This window comes from Solea solea, chromosome 18 (genome assembly GCF_958295425.1).
Source record: "Solea solea chromosome 18, fSolSol10.1, whole genome shotgun sequence".
Taxonomy (NCBI): Eukaryota; Metazoa; Chordata; class Actinopteri; order Pleuronectiformes; family Soleidae; genus Solea; species Solea solea.
The window spans coordinates 1854342-1873392 of NC_081151.1; the positions used below are offsets into that span (position 1 = coordinate 1854342).

The 19051-nt window shown below is 44.0% G+C and overlaps 1 protein-coding gene across 3 annotated transcripts in view; it reads left to right on the forward strand.

The window, feature by feature from the left end:
* The window catches only part of daam2 (dishevelled associated activator of morphogenesis 2), an 81758-nt gene that overhangs the window by 54977 nt on the left and 7730 nt on the right, over window positions 1–19051 (forward strand). For 2 of the 3 annotated variants that reach the window (XM_058614733.1, XM_058614734.1), the window contains exons 6-24: window positions 3716–4049; window positions 5151–5261; window positions 5409–5512; window positions 6071–6137; window positions 6284–6401; window positions 6510–6648; window positions 8686–8744; window positions 8918–9102; window positions 9216–9518; window positions 9622–9729; window positions 11096–11125; window positions 12947–13053; window positions 14354–14438; window positions 14746–14852; window positions 15273–15361; window positions 17084–17252; window positions 17729–17836; window positions 18332–18392; window positions 18629–18760. In XM_058614733.1, coding sequence (XP_058470716.1) covers window positions 3716–4049; window positions 5151–5261; window positions 5409–5512; window positions 6071–6137; window positions 6284–6401; window positions 6510–6648; window positions 8686–8744; window positions 8918–9102; window positions 9216–9518; window positions 9622–9729; window positions 11096–11125; window positions 12947–13053; window positions 14354–14438; window positions 14746–14852; window positions 15273–15361; window positions 17084–17252; window positions 17729–17836; window positions 18332–18392; window positions 18629–18760 — 2416 coding nt within the window. The remainder of the gene's footprint in view (window positions 1–3715; window positions 4050–5150; window positions 5262–5408; window positions 5513–6070; window positions 6138–6283; window positions 6402–6509; window positions 6649–8685; window positions 8745–8917; window positions 9103–9215; window positions 9519–9621; window positions 9730–11095; window positions 11126–12946; window positions 13054–14353; window positions 14439–14745; window positions 14853–15272; window positions 15362–17083; window positions 17253–17728; window positions 17837–18331; window positions 18393–18628; window positions 18761–19051) is intronic. The other variant, XM_058614735.1, reaches the window with a different exon arrangement.

Genomic DNA, 19051 nt, shown 5'->3' on the forward strand with positions numbered 1-19051 from the left:
CATGACCATTGTTTCTGTAAATTTCTTCCAGCAAGAATATTGACTCGAGCGGACTGCAGCCGTCGTCCTCCTGTGTCAATAACCCTTTGGACGATTTGCCACCACCACATGCAAATATTATCCCTCAAAACATTTAGCTGCTGGATCTCTCAAAGCTTCTACTTTGAAAAAAGGGAGAACTTTATATTTGTTTTCACATATTAGTAGAAACATTAATGGTGGAGTGGAGTATCACACCTTGAAAGAGTCTTGGATGGAGCCGTGTTTTTGCTTCTCTCAGAGCGCACATTTCTCACCCTCTGCTCCTTTAGCAGTTAAAGGGAAAGAGGGCCAGGTGTGTAGATGCAGGCAGAGAGAGTTAAAGAGGGGTTTGTGTTTTAATGGCAACAAACAAATGGAGAGCAGGGAAAAGGTGGAGTGAAGCAGAGTGTCCACAACACTGGTGATTCCTCTAATGGCACATTTCCACGATATAGTCCCGGCACGGCGCAAACTGTTTCTATTTAATTTCATGTTAATATCACATTAAATCAATCATCAACATGGCTTTAATAAATAAACCCAGTCATTCCCTCAATGCTCTGCTATGTTGTGCTGCACTGCACAGATGTGCACAGATGTGCACAGATGTGCACAGTGTCCATGGGTTTCATTGTTGTCTGGTCATATGTAGCAATGTGTCAGTTTTATGTTTGTTACCCTTTGTTCGGCTCATATTTTACCCCAGTCAAACACTGGGCTTCACATCAAATACCTTTTATTTAAATGTGAGCGCTGGGGTGATAGATGGTGTGTGACTCATGCAGCACCTCAGTGTGTGTGTGTGTGTGTGTGTGTGTACGTGGTGATTTTACGAACGACAGAAGAAAGTCGGGCAGCAGCAGCAGCAGCAGCAGCAGCAGCAGCAGCAGCAGCAGCGCACGATCACTTGATTTTATGTGTGCACTTAGAAGTGTGTGGTCAGGCTTTGAGGCCAAGCTGAACTCTTGACCGCCCGTCTGCCACACAGGGTCATCCTCGGTTCAAAAAGCCAGGATGTTTTGTCTGTCAAGCTGAAAACCTCAACAGCCCATTTGGTTGGAATGGATTTCTGAACTTCAATTTGAGCATCTGGATTAGTTTTCTGCGCTCGCCCCGCGCTCGCTCGGAATATCGTCTGCTTCTGCTTGAGGGGGTTTTGCTCTTTTTAGATCGCCGAAGATTAATGTTTTAAAGATGGATCACGTGAAGCACTGGTAGTTTTTTAATAACGTGAAAAAATAAATATCCCTGGGTCTCGATTTTAAATTGCAATCTGCAGCAAACCTAGCATCACCTTCTATCATCCTTGGCCCCGACTCAACACACATCACAGTCATTCTTTGCTCACTTTTGTTTAGTCTTCCAAGTTACAGTCCTCACTTCTTTCTTTTGTCTGTCTAAAGAACTGAATGTGTGTGTGTGTGTGTGGTTGGCTCAGCCTCTGTATTGTTCAGCTCTGCTCAGGCTCATGTCGTACGCAGCAGTCGTCGAGCACCATAGCCGTCTTGAACGCAAACCCAGCGGGTTTTCAAGAATGCAGCGGCGGTTCCAAAAAAAAAGAAGAGCGAGGAGAAAAGAGGAGGGCGGCACGCCACTCGGCCGAGCGTGAATGTCAGAGAAGACGAGGGGAGACTCCAAAGTCGGAGGAGATGGGATCCATTGAGTCAAGTGCTCACTGGAGAGAAAATGAAAGATGTGGAAGGAGGAGGAGGAGGAGGGAGAGGAGTTTTGGATGTCGGCTTCTAAGGTTTTGTTAACCGTGCACATGATTAGTCGCTGCTGAATATCGTTTTAAAGAGCCAGACGTGTGTTTGCGTGAACTCCTTTGCATGCATCTGTCCTCCCACTTCAACTACACACACACACACGCACATGCATTGGGTTATGATGCATAGGGTGAGTTCTTGCCCACTCGTGTGTGTGTGTGTTTTTCTGGCAGGCTCTTGACAGGCCAGCAGAGCGAAAAATCCAACAAGTGGAGCTTTGAATCTTGACGACGCCTTTGATTCTAGACTCCAAGGATGGAGAGGATGTGTAGCATAATTTCACATCTACTCTTAATCCCGTCTTTCTCCGAGGTGGCCTCGTAAATCTCGGGACATCACTGGACATCCCGACGGCCAAACTCTTGTCACTGAAAGTCTTTTAACGGTTGGATCTGTTTCCAGTGCCTGTTTTACATCTGAATAAAATCAAATGTTATGTGTTGGATTAGTTTTTTTTTTTTTTTGCTACCATGCTGTCAAGTGGAGTTTGAAACTTCATTGTTTTTGTTCTCTGAGAAGTAAATACTTGGTCAGGGACAGTTGTCTTGAGACATGCATGCGTGTAGTGTGATCTTCTTGATCTCATTCAGGCGCCACTGGGAGTGAGAGGGAGTGGATTACTGAGAGATTTACTGGTCATACCAGGTAAAGACTCTCTCTCTGTGTGTGTGTGTGTGTGTGTGTGAGTGAGTGCTTACATGCATGTAAGTCTGAGATGGATCATGTGTGAACTAAGAGGATATAGGATAATCACTTGATGGTTTACATTTTTGTACCATGTTCTTTTCCGCGTCTGTCTCCGCGAATGAACTTCTCACATCAGAGTAAATACATCAGGCAAAAGAGGAACTCGTCTAAATCTCAACTGCTGCACCGTCTCTGTCTGTCCTCACTGTCCCTTTGGCTTTCTGCGTGCATCCTTCTTTTCCTCTCGCTCTGGCTCTTTTCCTGACACAAGCCCTCATTTGTTTGAAATAATTTATGAGGCCTTTCAGGAATCTTGGTGGGAGCGGGAAGGTCATTTATAAAACGGCCCACAGTGTGTTGACAAGACGTGACATCCCTCAGTGTTTACATGTCCTGCCTGTCATTCAGGCACAGAGGTTCTTGACTCGCTCGTTTATAATTAGTTCAGCTAATGAGGCTCGAACCCAGATAACCTTTTTGGTGTGAAATCTTACAGTTCAGTGACGTGTCTGCAGCGTTGCTGCCGTCTCGTAGTGCGGGTCAGGGCTTTAAACTCGGGAAGGGTTTAACTGTGAGATGTTAGAGGATGCATTATGTGAACAATAGGACATGGATCTTATCACCTGTGGTGTACAGGCTGTAGCATGAGCAAAGCAAATGTCAGTAAATGAAATGCGTAGGTTCAGTATTGTTTTGTTTCAGTTGTTTGACAGGGTTTGTTATTATCTTGTGCAGAAATAAACAACTTATCACTGCAATGACATTCTTGGTTTGTAGAATATTCTACATGGAAAGTGAATAACAATAATTATGATATTGAAAAAGTAGATAGAAATTGCCTCCAAAAAGCCCCAAATGGATATAAGTGTAATGCACGTCCATATACATGTGTTGACTTCCACTGCTCCGTGACTTGCACATAAAACTGTACTCGGTGTTGTTTACTTTCATACAATAGCATGCTGTACTCAACATAGTACGATGTGGTCTTGTTCTTTTGTTCATATGAGGGTCACTTCAAGACCGTGACCAGTTCATAATGGAGTCTGTTTCTGGCCACATTTATGAAAGAATGTCAACTTCCAAATCGAAAAAAAGCATAAACGCAAACTTCTCTTATAACAGAATGAAAGTGCTGCAGACTCTTCACTAACTACAACAATTCTCTAGTTAAATGCAGTTTTCACACTCTACTTTCCAGCTGTTATACTTCATCTGCACCCACTTTTGCCCCGACTCAGGTTCGTCACACGCTTCATTGAGCTGGACGGCCTCACCTGCCTCCTCAACTTCCTGCGCAGCATGGACTACGAGACGTCAGAGAGCCGCGTCCACACCTCCGTCATCGGCTGCATCAAGGCCTTGATGAACAACTCGCAGGGCCGCGCTCACGTGCTCGCCCACCCGCAGAGCATCAACACCATCTCGCAGAGCCTGCGGACAGAGAACGTCAAGACCAAGGTGGCCGTGCTGGAGATCCTCGGTGCCGTGTGCCTGGTGCCTGACGGACACAAGAAGGTGCTGCAGGCCATGGCACACTACCAGAGATATGCTGCTGAGAGGACTCGCTTCCAGGTGAGAGAAGCTACAGTGCGGGTCCTGTTCAATACTCCACCCATGGGTTTTGAACCCTAGTGAACCAGCAAAAAAAAAAGAGGCAATTAACACCATTCCTGTTGCCAGTGGTTGGTCTGGTCTGTGGTGTTTCTCCACCCATGTGTAATATGTGATGTCATAAATGCACTAAAAACACAAAGGAAACGACAGCAACACCACAGTCTTTACTGTGTTTGTATCTTTGGTTTCTCGTGCAGACTCAATGGGAAGTGAATTATTTTAAGGAGGTAATGAAATGAAATAAAAAAAGAGTGCTGGCCTAAGCTGTAAAAAGTTAGGTTTGCCAAGAACATGCATGGCTAGCGGCTATGCTAATGAAGAGGCATTTTAGCTCTTTGCACCAGAAATGATGCAGGAATTTGCAATTGTTCCAGAAAAGATGCAGAAGAAGAAGAAGAAATTAGCACGTTCGCCTGGGTCTTGTATTCCCACTCCTACGAGTTGCAGCCAAAGCCGATTAAAAACCAGCGTGCATCGCTGAGTCATTTGACTCGGGAGTGAATGCTGATTAAATACATTTCCACTGGTCTCAGCTAGGAATTTAAATGTGTTTTGACCAGAGTGAGTCAGGTATTAGGGAGACTCTGTCGGACGAGACAGCGGGCAGACGAGGAGGCATGACAGGTATTTGAGACAAACTCTGAAATAAATCAAGCTGAGGTCATGTTGATAAGTTGGAGACTCGTGCTGCTGCAGACCGTTGGCCTCAGGCTAAGTCAACACACGGGTCATATTAAAGGCAGGTGAGGACGTCCAGAGTTATGGAGGTCAAGGAATGTGAACATTTTTAGTGACTCGCAGGACTGAGTCAACAAACCACATCTCACACGTCCCCCAGGGTGCGTGGTAAATCGTGCCATCGTGGGCTAAGTTAACACAACAGGAGCCGAGTGATTCAGTGTTTGAATTGTGATTAAGCTGCTGAAGTATGTCGGGGGGTGTGAGGGTGAGAGACGTACGGATTGTGACCTCGTGTCACCTGATTCTACGAGACTTCACTAACCAGGTCTTCACTGACATGTTGCGTGCTGTTTCTCCCGTCCTTCGTTGATCATGTAGACGCTGCTGAACGAGCTGGACCGGAGCACAGGTCGCTACAGGGACGAGGTCAACTTGAAAACAGCCATCATGTCCTTCATCAATGCTGTGCTGAACGCTGGAGCTGGGGAGGTCAGTGTCTTTTCCTCAGAGGGACATCTCTGTAAATGATATTTTGTGATTATGTGAATTTTTCTGTGAGATGAATAAAGTATCTATCTATCTATCTATCTATCTATCTATCTTTTGTCTTTGGCTAAATTGTTCACTCTTTTCCAGGACAACCTGGAGTTTCGCCTCCATCTAAGGTACGAGTTCCTGATGTTGGGCATCCAGCCAGTCATCGACAAACTGCGAGGACATGAAAACGCCACTCTGGACAGGTGAGAAGAAGACATTCATCCACCTCTTAATACTCTATCAATATACATTTTTGATGATTGTCATTCGACAAGACAAAAGATTTCATTCGATGACTGAAGTGAAATGAACTTACTCTGAAAGGACAACGGGAACATAAGGAACATCCACTGAAACAATCAAGAGAACAAAAGGGAGAAACAGGTGTGATGAGACATTAGAGGAGAGTGTGCAGTCTGCTTCACACATTTAAAAGTGTGAGAATAAACCTTGATAATCCTGTGACCAACCACATAACCACACAAAAAGTTCTGTTCTTGATAACGCTAATAAATCAATGTAGCCCCCATTACTCGTGTATTATTTGTCAGTCAGTACTTAATCTGTCCCTCTTATCTTGGCAGTCAGCTCTCTTATGAACAAAGAGTTACAGTTAACCTGTTCAGATGTTTGGATGGTTTATCATGAGTAACAATCTTTCAGCTTCAGCTGTCGAGATGAAAACACAAAGAAGGCTTTGAGACTCATGTTAAATGCACATGAAGTGTGTTCTTTAATCAGAGTCTTCTTTGTCTCTTCAGGCACTTGGACTTCTTTGAGATGGTGCGGAATGAGGATGACTCAGAGCTCGCAAAACGATTTGATACGGTGAGTAATCTAATCATCATCTTCACACAACAGGCCAGTGTGTTGCCAGAAGATGGAACCAGAGATTGCACCGATTTGTTTGTGTGGTTTAATTTGTTTTTAATTTGTTTCTTCATTCAAGAGTCCTTATTTTTTCCCCTCAACAGACCCATGTAGATACCAAGAGTGCAGGTTCTATGTTTGAAGTGATCAAGAAAAAGCTGAGCCACACAGATTCCTACCCCCACCTCATCTCCATCCTCCAACACTGCCTGCAGCTGCCCTGTGAGTAACTCCATGCAGGTTTTCGTGGATCAGAGGTCTGAATAAAAAAAAAAATGTTCACCATTATTCTTGAGACCTCGATGTTTCTGCTCGTAACTGTGCATCCAGATAAGCGTGGAGGTGGAACCCTGCAGCACTGGCAGCTCTTAGACAGGATCCTGCAGCAGATCGTTCTACAGGACGACAAGGGAGAGGACCCCGACATCTCTCCTCTGGATAACTTCAATGTGAAGAACATCATCCGACTGTGAGTGGGATCTTATAATCCCGTAACCCGAGGCATGCACTTTATACAAAACCACACAGAAAAGTAAACTTCTCCAATCAAATGAATCTCAAGGCTTCAGAATGGGCCTTGAGCTTGTTACGGGTGATGTTATGACCAGTTTGTTATCATGAAAGCATTTACAGTTCATATAAATGTAAGGACTAATAACCCTTGTGTGCTATGAGTGGATATTCAGGCCAAACCTTACCCTATAATTCATGTCGGTGTCAGAAGAAGTCTCTCTTAAGTGCACTGTGCTTCCAGTGCTTCCCTCCATGCTCTTAAGCTGTAAAGTCACTCTCACTTCTGGGAAAGTGTTGTAGATAATGTGCTTCAATCAGCATCACGTCCAACCGAGAGATGAATGACTAAGGAGGTGTGGCTGCATTATTTCTGAATATTTGCAGCGATCATGAATCATAAGTAGTGAAGGTGAGGTCAAGGCGGATGCACGGAGAATTGGAGGAAGCCAGGCTTTCAGGGTGACGTGGTTATAGAAGTGGACGCTGGACATTTAAAGGACATTTCAGGTCATGTGATGTCATGTAGCAGAGAAAGAGGAGTGACTCAGTTCAAGTAAATGATTGCATTTGTGGGCAAAGTTTGAGATTTGTTTCCAAACGGTCATTGATACTGAGGGGCGGCAGGTTAGTGTAGCCTGGTGTTTAGTCCTTACAGTACATGTGGTTTGTGTTTCTCCTTCCTTGTGCTGTCATTATTCTCTTTCACTTTCGTCCTTCCCCTCCACTGTGCTCATTTTTCTTCTTTCTGCACTGAGCTCTTGGATCCACAGTGAATGTGTTTAGTCTCAGTGGTGAAATCACCCAAAAATATGTAGCGTTGTGGTAAAAACTTGGCTTCCACTTTGTTCACTAATTCAGCCTCCATCGTCTGAGCAATCAGCACACATGAGTGTAGTTCTTTCCGCTGCGCACAAACGGTGAAACTGGATGCCTCGTCTGAGTCCGGATGTCCATTACTGTCCATTGGAGATTCATCACAGAGGTCAAAAACGCTGAGGTTCGACTTCTTGCTTTACATTACTCCCAAAGCATAGCTGCGTGTTTCCATAAACACTCTGGGAGTAAATTATGTCTGGAAAAACGGCATCAACTGAGATTCCCTCACTGCTGTGGCTCTGTGCCGGAGGCACCGATGGTTAGAGGGTGAAAACGTACAGTCTCGTGCCGCGGTGGCTCAGAGGGTGAGGAGGAGGTGGATGGGGAGGGGGAGGGGCCTTAAAACAACTGTTTAAACAACTGGGAGACAAAGTCATTCATCATCTGTGTCTACCGTGACAGCGGGTCAGAGTGTTCACAGGTGTGTCTGATCAAAAATGAACACTTTTGTACGGATCACAGTTTTTCCACAGCGTTGTAAAGACAGTTTTTTTTAACTACAATAAAGTCATTGTGTCTTTTTGTTATCGTGAGCCAGATCCATCGATCATTACCTGAGCTGTAATTAAAGCAGCACTTAGATGACCTAATGATTTGCCTTTAAATGGCAGCAGAACATCAGCACTCACTGAAACATGTCTATATTCTCTCCTCTAGCTACGGCTTCCCTCGATGCTCAAGGTTTTCACTTTCCAGTCTTTATTTATCTGAACTAATCTCTGAAATAATCCAGTTCAGTTCTTTAATATACTTGAATATAATGTCTTTTTTTCCACTGCTTCATTTGCAAAATCACTAATTTCTCATCACTAAATGTCAGCTTTAGATAATCCTGTTTAACCTCCAGCGCCGGAGTTCATAACTCTGCATAAAATTGGTTTCAGACATGCAGCTTTAAAAACAACACTCTGCGTCAACCTGGTCAATAATAGTTCTAAATCTGACAAGAGTTATTGTTAGCTGTTGAAAGATTTGCAATCCAATGATAATACATTTCCTCAGAAGTTGAGGATTGACGTGGTTGAGCAGTAGTCGGCCCCTTTCTTCTTCTTTTTTGCAAGGCTGTGTTTGACTTGTCCGTCTGTCTCTGTCTGACTTGTGTCTGCTTGCTCCACAGGTTGGTCAACGAGAATGAGGTGAAACAGTGGCGCGACCAGGCAGAGAAGTTCAGGAAAGGTGATTTGTGTTTCTGTGCTCTCCCTGCATCGCACGTGTTATCTCTTAAATCAGTTTTACAGTCATTGTCTGCTCCTCTCTACGTGCATTTCCTCATGCTCCGGTTTGCACTTCATTGTAATGTGAAGCGGCATCATATGAACACACTGTCTGTGCCGTCGCTTCCTGTTTAGATCATGTAGAGCTGCTCGGTAAACTGGAGAGGAAGGAGCGAGAGTGTGAAACCAAGACGCAGGAGAAGGAGGACATGATGAAGACTTTGAACAAGATGAAGGACAAGCTGCAGCGCGAGGGTGTGGAGCTGCGCTCAGCCAGGGAGCAAGTCTTCGACCTGTCGTCACGCATCAATGACATCGCTGTGAGCAATCACTGCTTTTTACACAATCACTGCACAAACTAGTATTAATGACATCATTTACCACCATTCTTTTTTTAAAACTTTATTTTTATCGTCCATTTCTTGTCCCACAGTGCGGCAGCTCGTCTTTCCCTCCTCCTCCTCCCCCTCCCGGTGGGCCTGTGCCTCCACCTCCGCCCCCCATGACCGGTGGCTTCCCACCACCGCCTCCGCCGCTGCCGTTCAGCTGCCCGCCTCCTCCGCCACCTCCGCCGCCGCCCGGTGGGCCGCCTCCTCCACCAGGGGCCCCTCCCATGTTTGGAATCCCACCTCCTCCTATTCCTTCCTCCTTCAACTCGGCGAACACGCTGCGTTCCAAGTCCATCCCTCAGCCGTCTCATCCGCTCAAGTCCTTCAACTGGTCTAAACTAGGAGAGGTGAGAAGACAAAATGTTCTTTTGCAAGGTTTTTCCAGGTTTTTGTCTTTTGGGTTTTTGTCAGTTGAATGTTAACCCCTCGCGTTTCCCTTCCGTTTTCCAGAATCTGATCAATGGAACCATCTGGAATGACATCGATGACCTGAGAGCGTTCAAGATTCTTGACCTCAAGGACATAGAGAAGATGTTTTCAGCCTATCAGAGACAGCAGGTTTGGATTTTGTCTCAAATACTCTCTTATGACTGTGTGTGATCGTTTTGGGGAATATTATCATATAGAAATCCTCCAGAATTTCAGTTGTTATCGTGAGTAACTGTCTGAACACACATATTATGAAGGCCTGTTTCCACCGAGCGGTACAGTTTGTGTTAGGTTTGGTGTGTTATGTAGTTATTTGTGTTTAACACTTTACATTACAGCTTGGTAATAACAATGTACAATGCTGAGCTGCCACTCTTTAATGGACCGGCGCTAGGCGAACACGACGAGCTGTTCACTGCTGAATGCTCTTACTGTAGCGATGCCACAGAGCTCCAGCTTCGCCCTTTATATCTGCAGAGCATTATTTGTGTGAGAACTGCTGAGCTGACTGGGTCTTCATGGGCTCATGAGTCAGGGCTCAAATAAAGAGGCGATTCACTATTTAATTAATAGGATAATAGCAGTATGCGTGCCTGTAAGCCAATAACCTCTTTCTGTGCTGCACAATAATTGCATACCACTTGTCATATGATAATATTGGGGTGCAGTTGCATAAATTGATATATTTTACGACCGCAAATGAGTTGAAGTGCCCTCATTAATTTCTAGTAATGACAGTCTGAAGCGAGGAGGAGCTTCACATAATCTCTGTGAAAGAATCCCTGCATTAGGCATTTACTGCCATGTTTAAAAAGCCCCTCGACAACAACAAGCACAACTCTTCTTTGCAGGCTTTTATTTAAGAGTAATGGGTCATTTGAGGCCGTTTCTGACAGTGATTTACTGAGAGTATTTATTTATTTATACAGAGCAGGTTTTTATTGGCACAGGCCAATGGGTAACGTTGGATCTTTATGAATGTAGCCACATAAAAAAACCCAGAGATCTCCCCGGCTTTGACGTCCTGATTCCATTTGGCAGGAGCAGGATTCAATTCAACCAGACAATATTGCAGTGTTGAAACATGGCACGGTTTAAGCCTGTCATAGGTCTCTCTCAAAAATAGGCTCTTGTTTATGTTTGCCCTCTGTAGGGCCGCGCTCATTTTTCATATTCTTGTTTTTGCATGTCAGGGCAGATGTAGATGCAATCAGCAGAGAAAATAATAATAATATAACCGTGCCTTTCTTACCTCTGCATCACAGAAATATTTGAGCTTTTTTAGTGAAGATTTCATGAGCTCTTGATGACTCGGGCAGTAGGTGGTGATTGTTGTTCTCACAGGGTTCTCTGAGGGCTTCTCAGCTTCAGCTTGTAGTGTGCATAGTTACTGTTCTCTGCTCTATAGCCACCACTCTTTCAGCTTCAAGTGCTAATCTTTGCATGTGTTTTCAATTTTTTTGTGTTTCTCTGCGCTCTCCGACTGCCCGGGCAGGATCTGCTTAATAACCAATCCTTCAAACAGGTGAGTTAAAGGCCTTTTTTATTTGTTTTCACGGTTAGCTTCAGAACATTATACCTCTGTTGTTCTGGCATCTTCTCCTCTGTGCAGCCAGAGGTCCACCCGCTCTGCAGAGCTCCTCAACATTGCTCTGCTCAGTATTTGGTTGTTTTAGGTCAACCTCACTGCTTTTGTTAGCACGGTTTCCAGCTGCAAGCAGCTCAGATCAACCTTCTCTATAGCAGACAAGTTGGGGAACATAATGGATCAGAAAACATAGCTTCAAGGAGACTGATTGTTGAGCTGATTAAAACTATAGACCCAAGTCTTGATGAAAACAATCTGCTATATGTGTGAATATGCAACTGTTTCATTTTTTTTATTTATTATAGAAATCAGTTATCTTGTCACGTGTAAAGGATTGAAGCTGGAATCACTTCTATAAGTAACATAAATCTATAATCCCAAAAACAAAAACTAAAATGCAGGGTTATCCAAAGCATGCTGGGAAAATGTGCCCACAAAACCACCAACACCCAAAAGAAAATGAATGAATGAATGAGGGTTCATAAGTGTCTGGCCTGTAGTTTTGGGCACTCACATCTTCATCATTAATCTTCATCACCATCATTGCCTTATTCTTCATTATCATCTACATTTCCATCTTGATTACCGTCATCACCATGGTCATCATTCATTGCCTTAATTGTCATAATTAATCATCATGAACCGAGCAGGAAAAAGCTGAATTTAAATGCAGCCACTTGTGTGTGTGTGTGTGTGTGTGTGTTTGTGTGTGTGTGTGTTGGTTGCTTTGCACGAAAGAAAGAAAGAAAAAAAAAAAGAAAACCCAGTTCAAATACTTGACCACATTTCAGTTACGTCACTTGATGACTGTTCTAAAAGATGAAAGGACTAGTCTCCGCGTAAATTCAGTTTACATGCTATACCCAAGCTGGCATTATTGGGCTGAGTGTGTGGGAAGAGTGGGCTATGGCAGCGCCAGTGAATGGGAGTTGCCCCCGCAACCCAGTGCCAGGCATTGAAGGTCAACACGGGCATGGAAAAACGACACTTTCTTTACAAGCCGCATCTGTTTTACACACGTCATACCCGGCGACCTCAAATTCGGCATTTTCTGGCGAGCAGGGATCCAGCTTGGACCATAAATAGAACGCGTTTAACATGCAACTCTGAGCGTTTTTCTCAGACGTGTGTTCTTTCCCCTTGTGGATTTATAATTTACTGCATTTGTGTGCAGCTTACCAAAATATCTGGGCTGGCCTGAGTCCAGTTCTGAGCAGTGTTTCCTGTTCCTCTGAGAGGTTTATGGGCCTGCCTGCATTGTGTTTGCTGCAGTGACTCACCAAAAAAAAACCTCCTCTCCTCTTTAGATCTGCTGCTCACTGGGGCATGATTTTTACTTTTTTGTATAAATGTCCAAGACCTTTTTAAAAATGTGTTTTCATACAACCTCAGTCATTTTTAATGAGACGTGCATTATGGCCTTTGAGCATTGATGCATTACACGTGACACTCAGTGCAAAAACAGGTCAGAGAACTTGACCTGAAGCCAAATGAACTATTTGGCTGATTTGCAGCGTTTTAACTGTGAGAAGACGACGATCAAACTCCAACTACTGACTTTGGTTTTTACAAGTTTTGAACTTAATCTGCTCCAAATGAACACAGCGCTCACAGATGCTCAGACAGAGGTCATGAGATGTCGTGACAGATGTGAGAAGAAAAGGGTTTCATTGAGCACGCTTTGCGTTTTATACGAGCACATAAACAGAGCTGCGGTGCCAGCTTGATGTATTGTGCTGTTTTTGTATCTTTCTGCAGAAAGAGACCGGCTCCATGGACGACATATACGTCAGCACGCGGAAGGTCAAAGAGCTGTCGGTCATCGACGGCAGACGCGCACAGAACTGTGTCATTCTGCTTTCAAAGTAAGGATATAATAATAACTACATTATGCCCACAATAGACAAAGAGTTAAAAATGTGTTTTTATACGAGCGGCGGTTGCCAAATAGTGGCCCACGGCCCCTTCATGGGTCGTGAAGATACTCGAGGTGGACTGTGAGAGATTAATTTGAAGAGATTTTTGAACATTTTACTGAGCTCTTCCATCTCATCAAAACCAAAAAATCTAGTTTGAAGATGAGCAGCGTGGGATCATGGGAACGGTTTTACTGTTTCTCGTTTGGTTCCTTTGTGCATTAGTGCTTTACGACGAGAGCAAATGACAATAAGTCATTGTGATGCGTCAGGGAAGAGTACAGAGTCTGTAACATGTTGAAATTAAAAGTAGTCATCTTTAAAATAGTAATAAATAAAAGCTCATTATGTGTTAGTTTTCTTTTACCTGACATGTGGAGCCCTCATGATCACAGTGGAACAGAAAACATCTCTTGTAATATGCGGGTGATCATGTGACTAAAGATTTACTTTATTGTAAATGTGAGAATGGCTGCATGAGAGTATACGACTGACTGAAATGTCCTGAGAACAGGCCGCTGTAAAATCTTGGGTCACCAGATGCATCTGGATATGGAGCTGCTGGAGGCAGGTGCTCCTTATGTCTGTGAGAAGAAATGTGTTTTTGATCGCCACAAAAGAAACATCTGTCAGCGTAATTGAATTACCATCTATCTCTCCTCAATGGAAGTCAGTGTCTTGTGAAAGACAGAATGCATCGTCCAGGAGGGGGATGCGTCTCAGACGGCAGTTTCCAAATTCAATGAGCTTTTTGAAATAAAGGTACATAAACCCTTTATCCCCCCCTTGCCCCCTCGAGGGAATTAGAGTCCCATTATATCTGTGCTGGAATCAATTGTCATCATTTAAGATCCACTCAACAAAGCAGCATTTGTGTGTCTCCCAGCAGCTGTTGATCTGTTTTCTTTGCAGATCAATAAACAGGCTCTCTGAGATCTTTGTGTCTGGCAAAACTGTGGCGCGCTCCCTCAACTCACTTTTGCATCAATAGAAAATGCCCCTGGGGTACAAACCGGATCCTAATGGGGTCAGTAGTTAGTCAATAAGGCTCTGATGCACAGACTGACGAGGATGTTATTGATCACAACCTGGCACACTTACCACCGATCACATGCATTGAAAAACATCTGTGCTCACAATGGACCCTCCCCGGCCCACTCGCAGTTATTTAATAGTATGAATTTGTGGCACTTAATCACAAAATCTAAGTAAAACAACTTTCACTTAACAATTGACTTTTCATTTGCAGGTTAAAAATGAGCAATGAAGAGATTAGCAGGGCGATAATGGAGATGGATGAGAGAGAAGAGCTGGCCAAAGATATGCTGGAGCAGGTAAATTCCAGGGTTTAATGTAAAGCAGCACGCATTATTGTGACTACATGTGTCAGTAAACACACTGAGTATTATTTAAATAACATAGGACAAGAAAGTAGATGTTGTATTGTTTCAATAACTCTTTAAAAAGGTGATATGTTGTTATGTTTGACATGAAATCAGGAAAGTTTGGAGGACTTGGATTCTGTGGTGATTTCTAACACCCAAAGTAATTACACAAATCACTTCTGAGTGAAAAGTGTTTAGTGCGACACATTTCAGCTGCATAAACATCCAGATTCAAACTGGCCTCCTGTCTTTGCAGCTGCTGAAGTTTATCCCAGAGAAAAGTGACATTGACTTGTTGGAGGAGCACAAACACGAGTTGGAGCGCATGGCCCGGGCGGATCGCTTCCTCTTTGAAATGAGCAGGTACCAGTAAGGTGTCCAGTAATACCATGTATTGTTATTTGAGATTATAAAGCAGTGATGGAGGCTGGACTGAAGAACAGGCCTCTGACTTCAGGGTGATTCATCATTTATCAGACAGCACTGTTGAAACTTATCTTAGAATCTTCTCTGTTTGTGCAAGATAATGAATCTTTTTCATTTTCTTTTCTAAAGTATTACCCTGTCCTCTCTCTTTCCCTTATCATATCACGTTTGGACTGATTATTATTAAGTTATTTCTATTTTTAATATCCTTGATTCTTCTATGACATGGGAATGACTTACAAACCTTTTTTTTGTTTGTTTTTTTAATAATAAATGTTCCACTAGATGATAATAGGCTGAGAGATGACGAGAGATGATGCAGTGAGACAAATGTTTTTTCTCTGTTCTCCTCGACAGAATTGACCACTATCAGCAGAGACTGCAGGCTCTGTTCTTTAAGAAGAAGTTTGCAGAGCGTCTGGGTGAAACCAAGCCCAAAGTTGAAGGTATGGACACACACAGAAAACTCCAAACTGACAATGAATTCAACTTTTTCTTTTTTCACGACCATGAATAAATGTCAAGGGTCATTTTGTGTCTTTCTGCATACATTTGATCTCCAGTCCACAAACACACTGCACTGGATTTGACTTCCTCTGGGAACGACTCTATATGAAACAACGTCACGTAAATGTACTGACTGACCTGATGCTGGAAATATTCACGTGCATGAATAATCGATGATACACCTCAGCAAATGTGCTTTTTTCCACATTTTCACAAGATGACGCCGCTCATTTGTGACCAATTCTTTTAAATTGAATTTGGAAAGGTTATACTGCACTGTACTGTACTGTACTGTACTGTACATGTGTACTTACAGTCATTCCCCTGAGAATTTGGACTTCAGTGCGTGTCTGAAAGCAGCTTTAGATTCTCTGATCAATACTCTCCTGTGTTATGACAAACAGACTTTTTGGGGGTCATACCACTTTACTGTATTATTATACACACAGTTACAGAACGACACACCAACAAACAAACTCCAGGTTCTTACACTAAAAGTGTCGTCACCTTTCGAACACTTTGACCAGTGCATTTCCCGAAGCCCTGTGAAGTCCCGTCTGTATGCTCAGTGTGCATGTGTGGAGTGTGGATGCTTGAAAGCAGCTCGCCAACTGTATATTTGGCCCGCTTCATTTTTTCCCCTGCAAACCAGCGTCCAGGTTACCAGGGAGGCTGTTTTGGAAAGCTGGCCCATGTTGCGAGGGGAGAGCCTCGCTCATAAACACTGTAGCCGACTTCAAAGCACCAGGGAAAAGGCTCCCAGTGACACATGTGTACATGTCCTGTACTGACAAAGTGGCTGTTTCAGCCACAGCTACTTGAAAGTCACGTCTCCAGTGGGATTAATGTCTCTCCGGGCTTTACTAAACACATCATCATTCTTGTGCCAACGTAATCCAGTGAGCGCGAGTTTAGATTGAAGTCTCCGGAATATTTGTTGTGAGATTTAAGCGTTCCCAGACCGACTGCGCTGTTCGTCAATGCCGTAATGTTGTCGAGTTCTCGTCTCCTTTTATAATTCGTCTTACGTTGTCATAATGTCTGGAAGAAAGTGTGTTTCCCTGGACCACCCAACATGTTGAAAAGACGGTGCGGTGTGCAGCCAAGCCTGACTGCGTCCAACAGAACAGGGTCAGCAGAGCCAGGAGAATAGTTCCCATGCTTTATTACAGCACAACGCACTGTAACAATAACAATACACATTCTGTTAATGATTTTCACATTCACACTGAGCTTTCCTCTGCTCTGCAGAGAGCGGGAAGCACCTGCACTCTGCCAGACCAGTGTGTTCCCGGGGGAGGGGGGGGGGAAAGGACAGCTTGGGATTATGTTTGGAATATTTCCCTCCCGCTGCTGTTTTATGGAGGGATGGAAGAACTTGATAGGTTTCCCCACTGAGCTGCGCTATTTTTGTGGGGAATATTGATCAATCATCGAAGGAGTGCTAAAATATGAAAGACAGGATCAGAACCTTTGGGCCCCAGACAGATGGTTCTTTAGTTGCATGTGTCTCCATTAGGGCTGAGACCGTGGCAGTCGGTGGAAAAAGACCAGATTGTTCTTCCTATAAGTTAAAGGTTTCGGTATCCATCACCAACCTATATGATTTTTCCAACTGCTTCCCCTCTCTCTCTCTCTTGTTTTCTTCAATTCTTCCTCAGCTCTCCTGAGCGCATCCAGGGAGGTGGTGCGGAGCAAGCGGCTCACTCAGATCCTGGAGGTGGTGCTGGCCTTTGGCAACTTCATGAACAAGGGCCAGAGAGGAAATGCCTTCGGCTTCAAGATCTCCAGCCTCAACAAGATCGCCGACACCAAGTCCAGCATAGACAGGTGGGCCATGTACCAAGAATTTCCCCTTGGGGATCAATAAAATATTCTGATTCTAAATTAATTTGTAACTCATTCATATGTTCTGAAAACATAAACCACAGAGCTCCCCAAAGGTTGTGTAGCACCCAACATTAATGCAAAGTAATAACACAGAACTCACAACATTGTTGTCCCTAATGACACTGAATAATTATCATACTGCCCTATATTCACTCATTCATTGTCTACCACTTTATCCTTCACAAGTTTTTAAAATAAAGCATAAATGTTTCCACAGAACAAATAATATACTGTAATTTTAAGGCCCACTTGCAATACCTTCATTAGCCACCAGTGCTCTGTGGTCAACGTGTTGTTAAAAGGAAAACACAGCTTAGATATGTAGAGACATAAATAATAATTCCAAACCTTGTTAAACTGAGGTAACGTCTCTCTGAGTCTGTGTTGATTGACGCGTTTAACCTTTGACCCGACAGGAACATCACCATGTTGCACTATCTGATCATGATCTTTGAGAAGAACTACCCGGACACGCTGCACATCCTGGAGGATCTCTACAGCGTCCCAGAGGCTGCCAAAGTCAAGTGAGTGCACAGTCTGTCACTGGAGGGAGGAAGAGTGTGGATCTACTCTCTCCTTTTTTTCCCCCTTTTTGGCTTCCCCCCCACTAGGGGTCGCCACAGCGAATGATCCAAACAGAGGTTCTAGGAGAGGTTTTTACGCCAAATGCCCTTTTTGACGCAACCCTTGGTACCGGCACTAGGATTACTCTGGATGTGGGGCCAACTCAGGAGGTCCAATTAACAATGAGTAATGGGGAGCCCTTGACTTAGCAGGGATTTGAACCGGCAGCCCCCCAGTTACAAGCACAATTCCCTTGGGAAAACAAAACATGTATAATAATATAATTGTGCTGTATATTAGCCAGAAACCTTAACACTGTACACAGAGACTGTGTAAACTTACTGATGTTCTTCTCAAACACAGATTGACATTATTTAAAATGAAAATGTGGACATAGAAATATCCTAAAATGTTAGAAAGTAAAATAACAAACATTTCCTCTGTCGTTCTCTTAGTTTGGCTGAGTTGGAGAAAGAGGTGAACAATATCAGGAGTGGACTGAAGGCTCTGGAGGCGGTGAGTTGTTGTGTGTTTGTGTCATGTTTCCGCCCTTTGGTTCTTCTCCGGTCTGTAATCATGTGTTGGAGTTGGGCAGAGCGGGACGGCGGGGTGAGGTGTCTTAAATGCTGCTCTTAGGTTACATCGTCATCGCTGCCACACACAAGCAGAACATACGCACGTCGCACTTCACAGAAACACCAGCGGCACATGTTGACGCTGTGCTTCTCTTTCTCCTTTGCCTTCATCGCCAGGAGCTGCACTACCAGCAGAGCAGGACGAGGGAACGCGGGGACAAGTTTGTGGCCGTGATCAGCGACTTCATCACCGTGGCTGGCTTCAGCTTCTCTGAACTGGAGGACCAGCTGAGTGAAGCCAAGGACAAGGTAGTCACCAGCTTCACCTCCGCGTAGTGTCCCCGTTCTCGGGGTAGGATGGAGGTTATTAACCGTCTCCAAGGAAACTAGCGTTACTGTCCTAAAGCAAACATTGGTCATCATGTTGTGTAGCTATGCCAACCCCAACAGAGAGTCTCTTGTACATACCATAAAGTGGTCCAACAGTAATCCCCAAGCATGGAGATGTTTTCCAACATCGCTGCTCTTTAATGCTTAATAATACTCGTAGTCCATTATAGCAGTAGAACAACTGCTGACAGGGAGTTTTTACATGTGGAA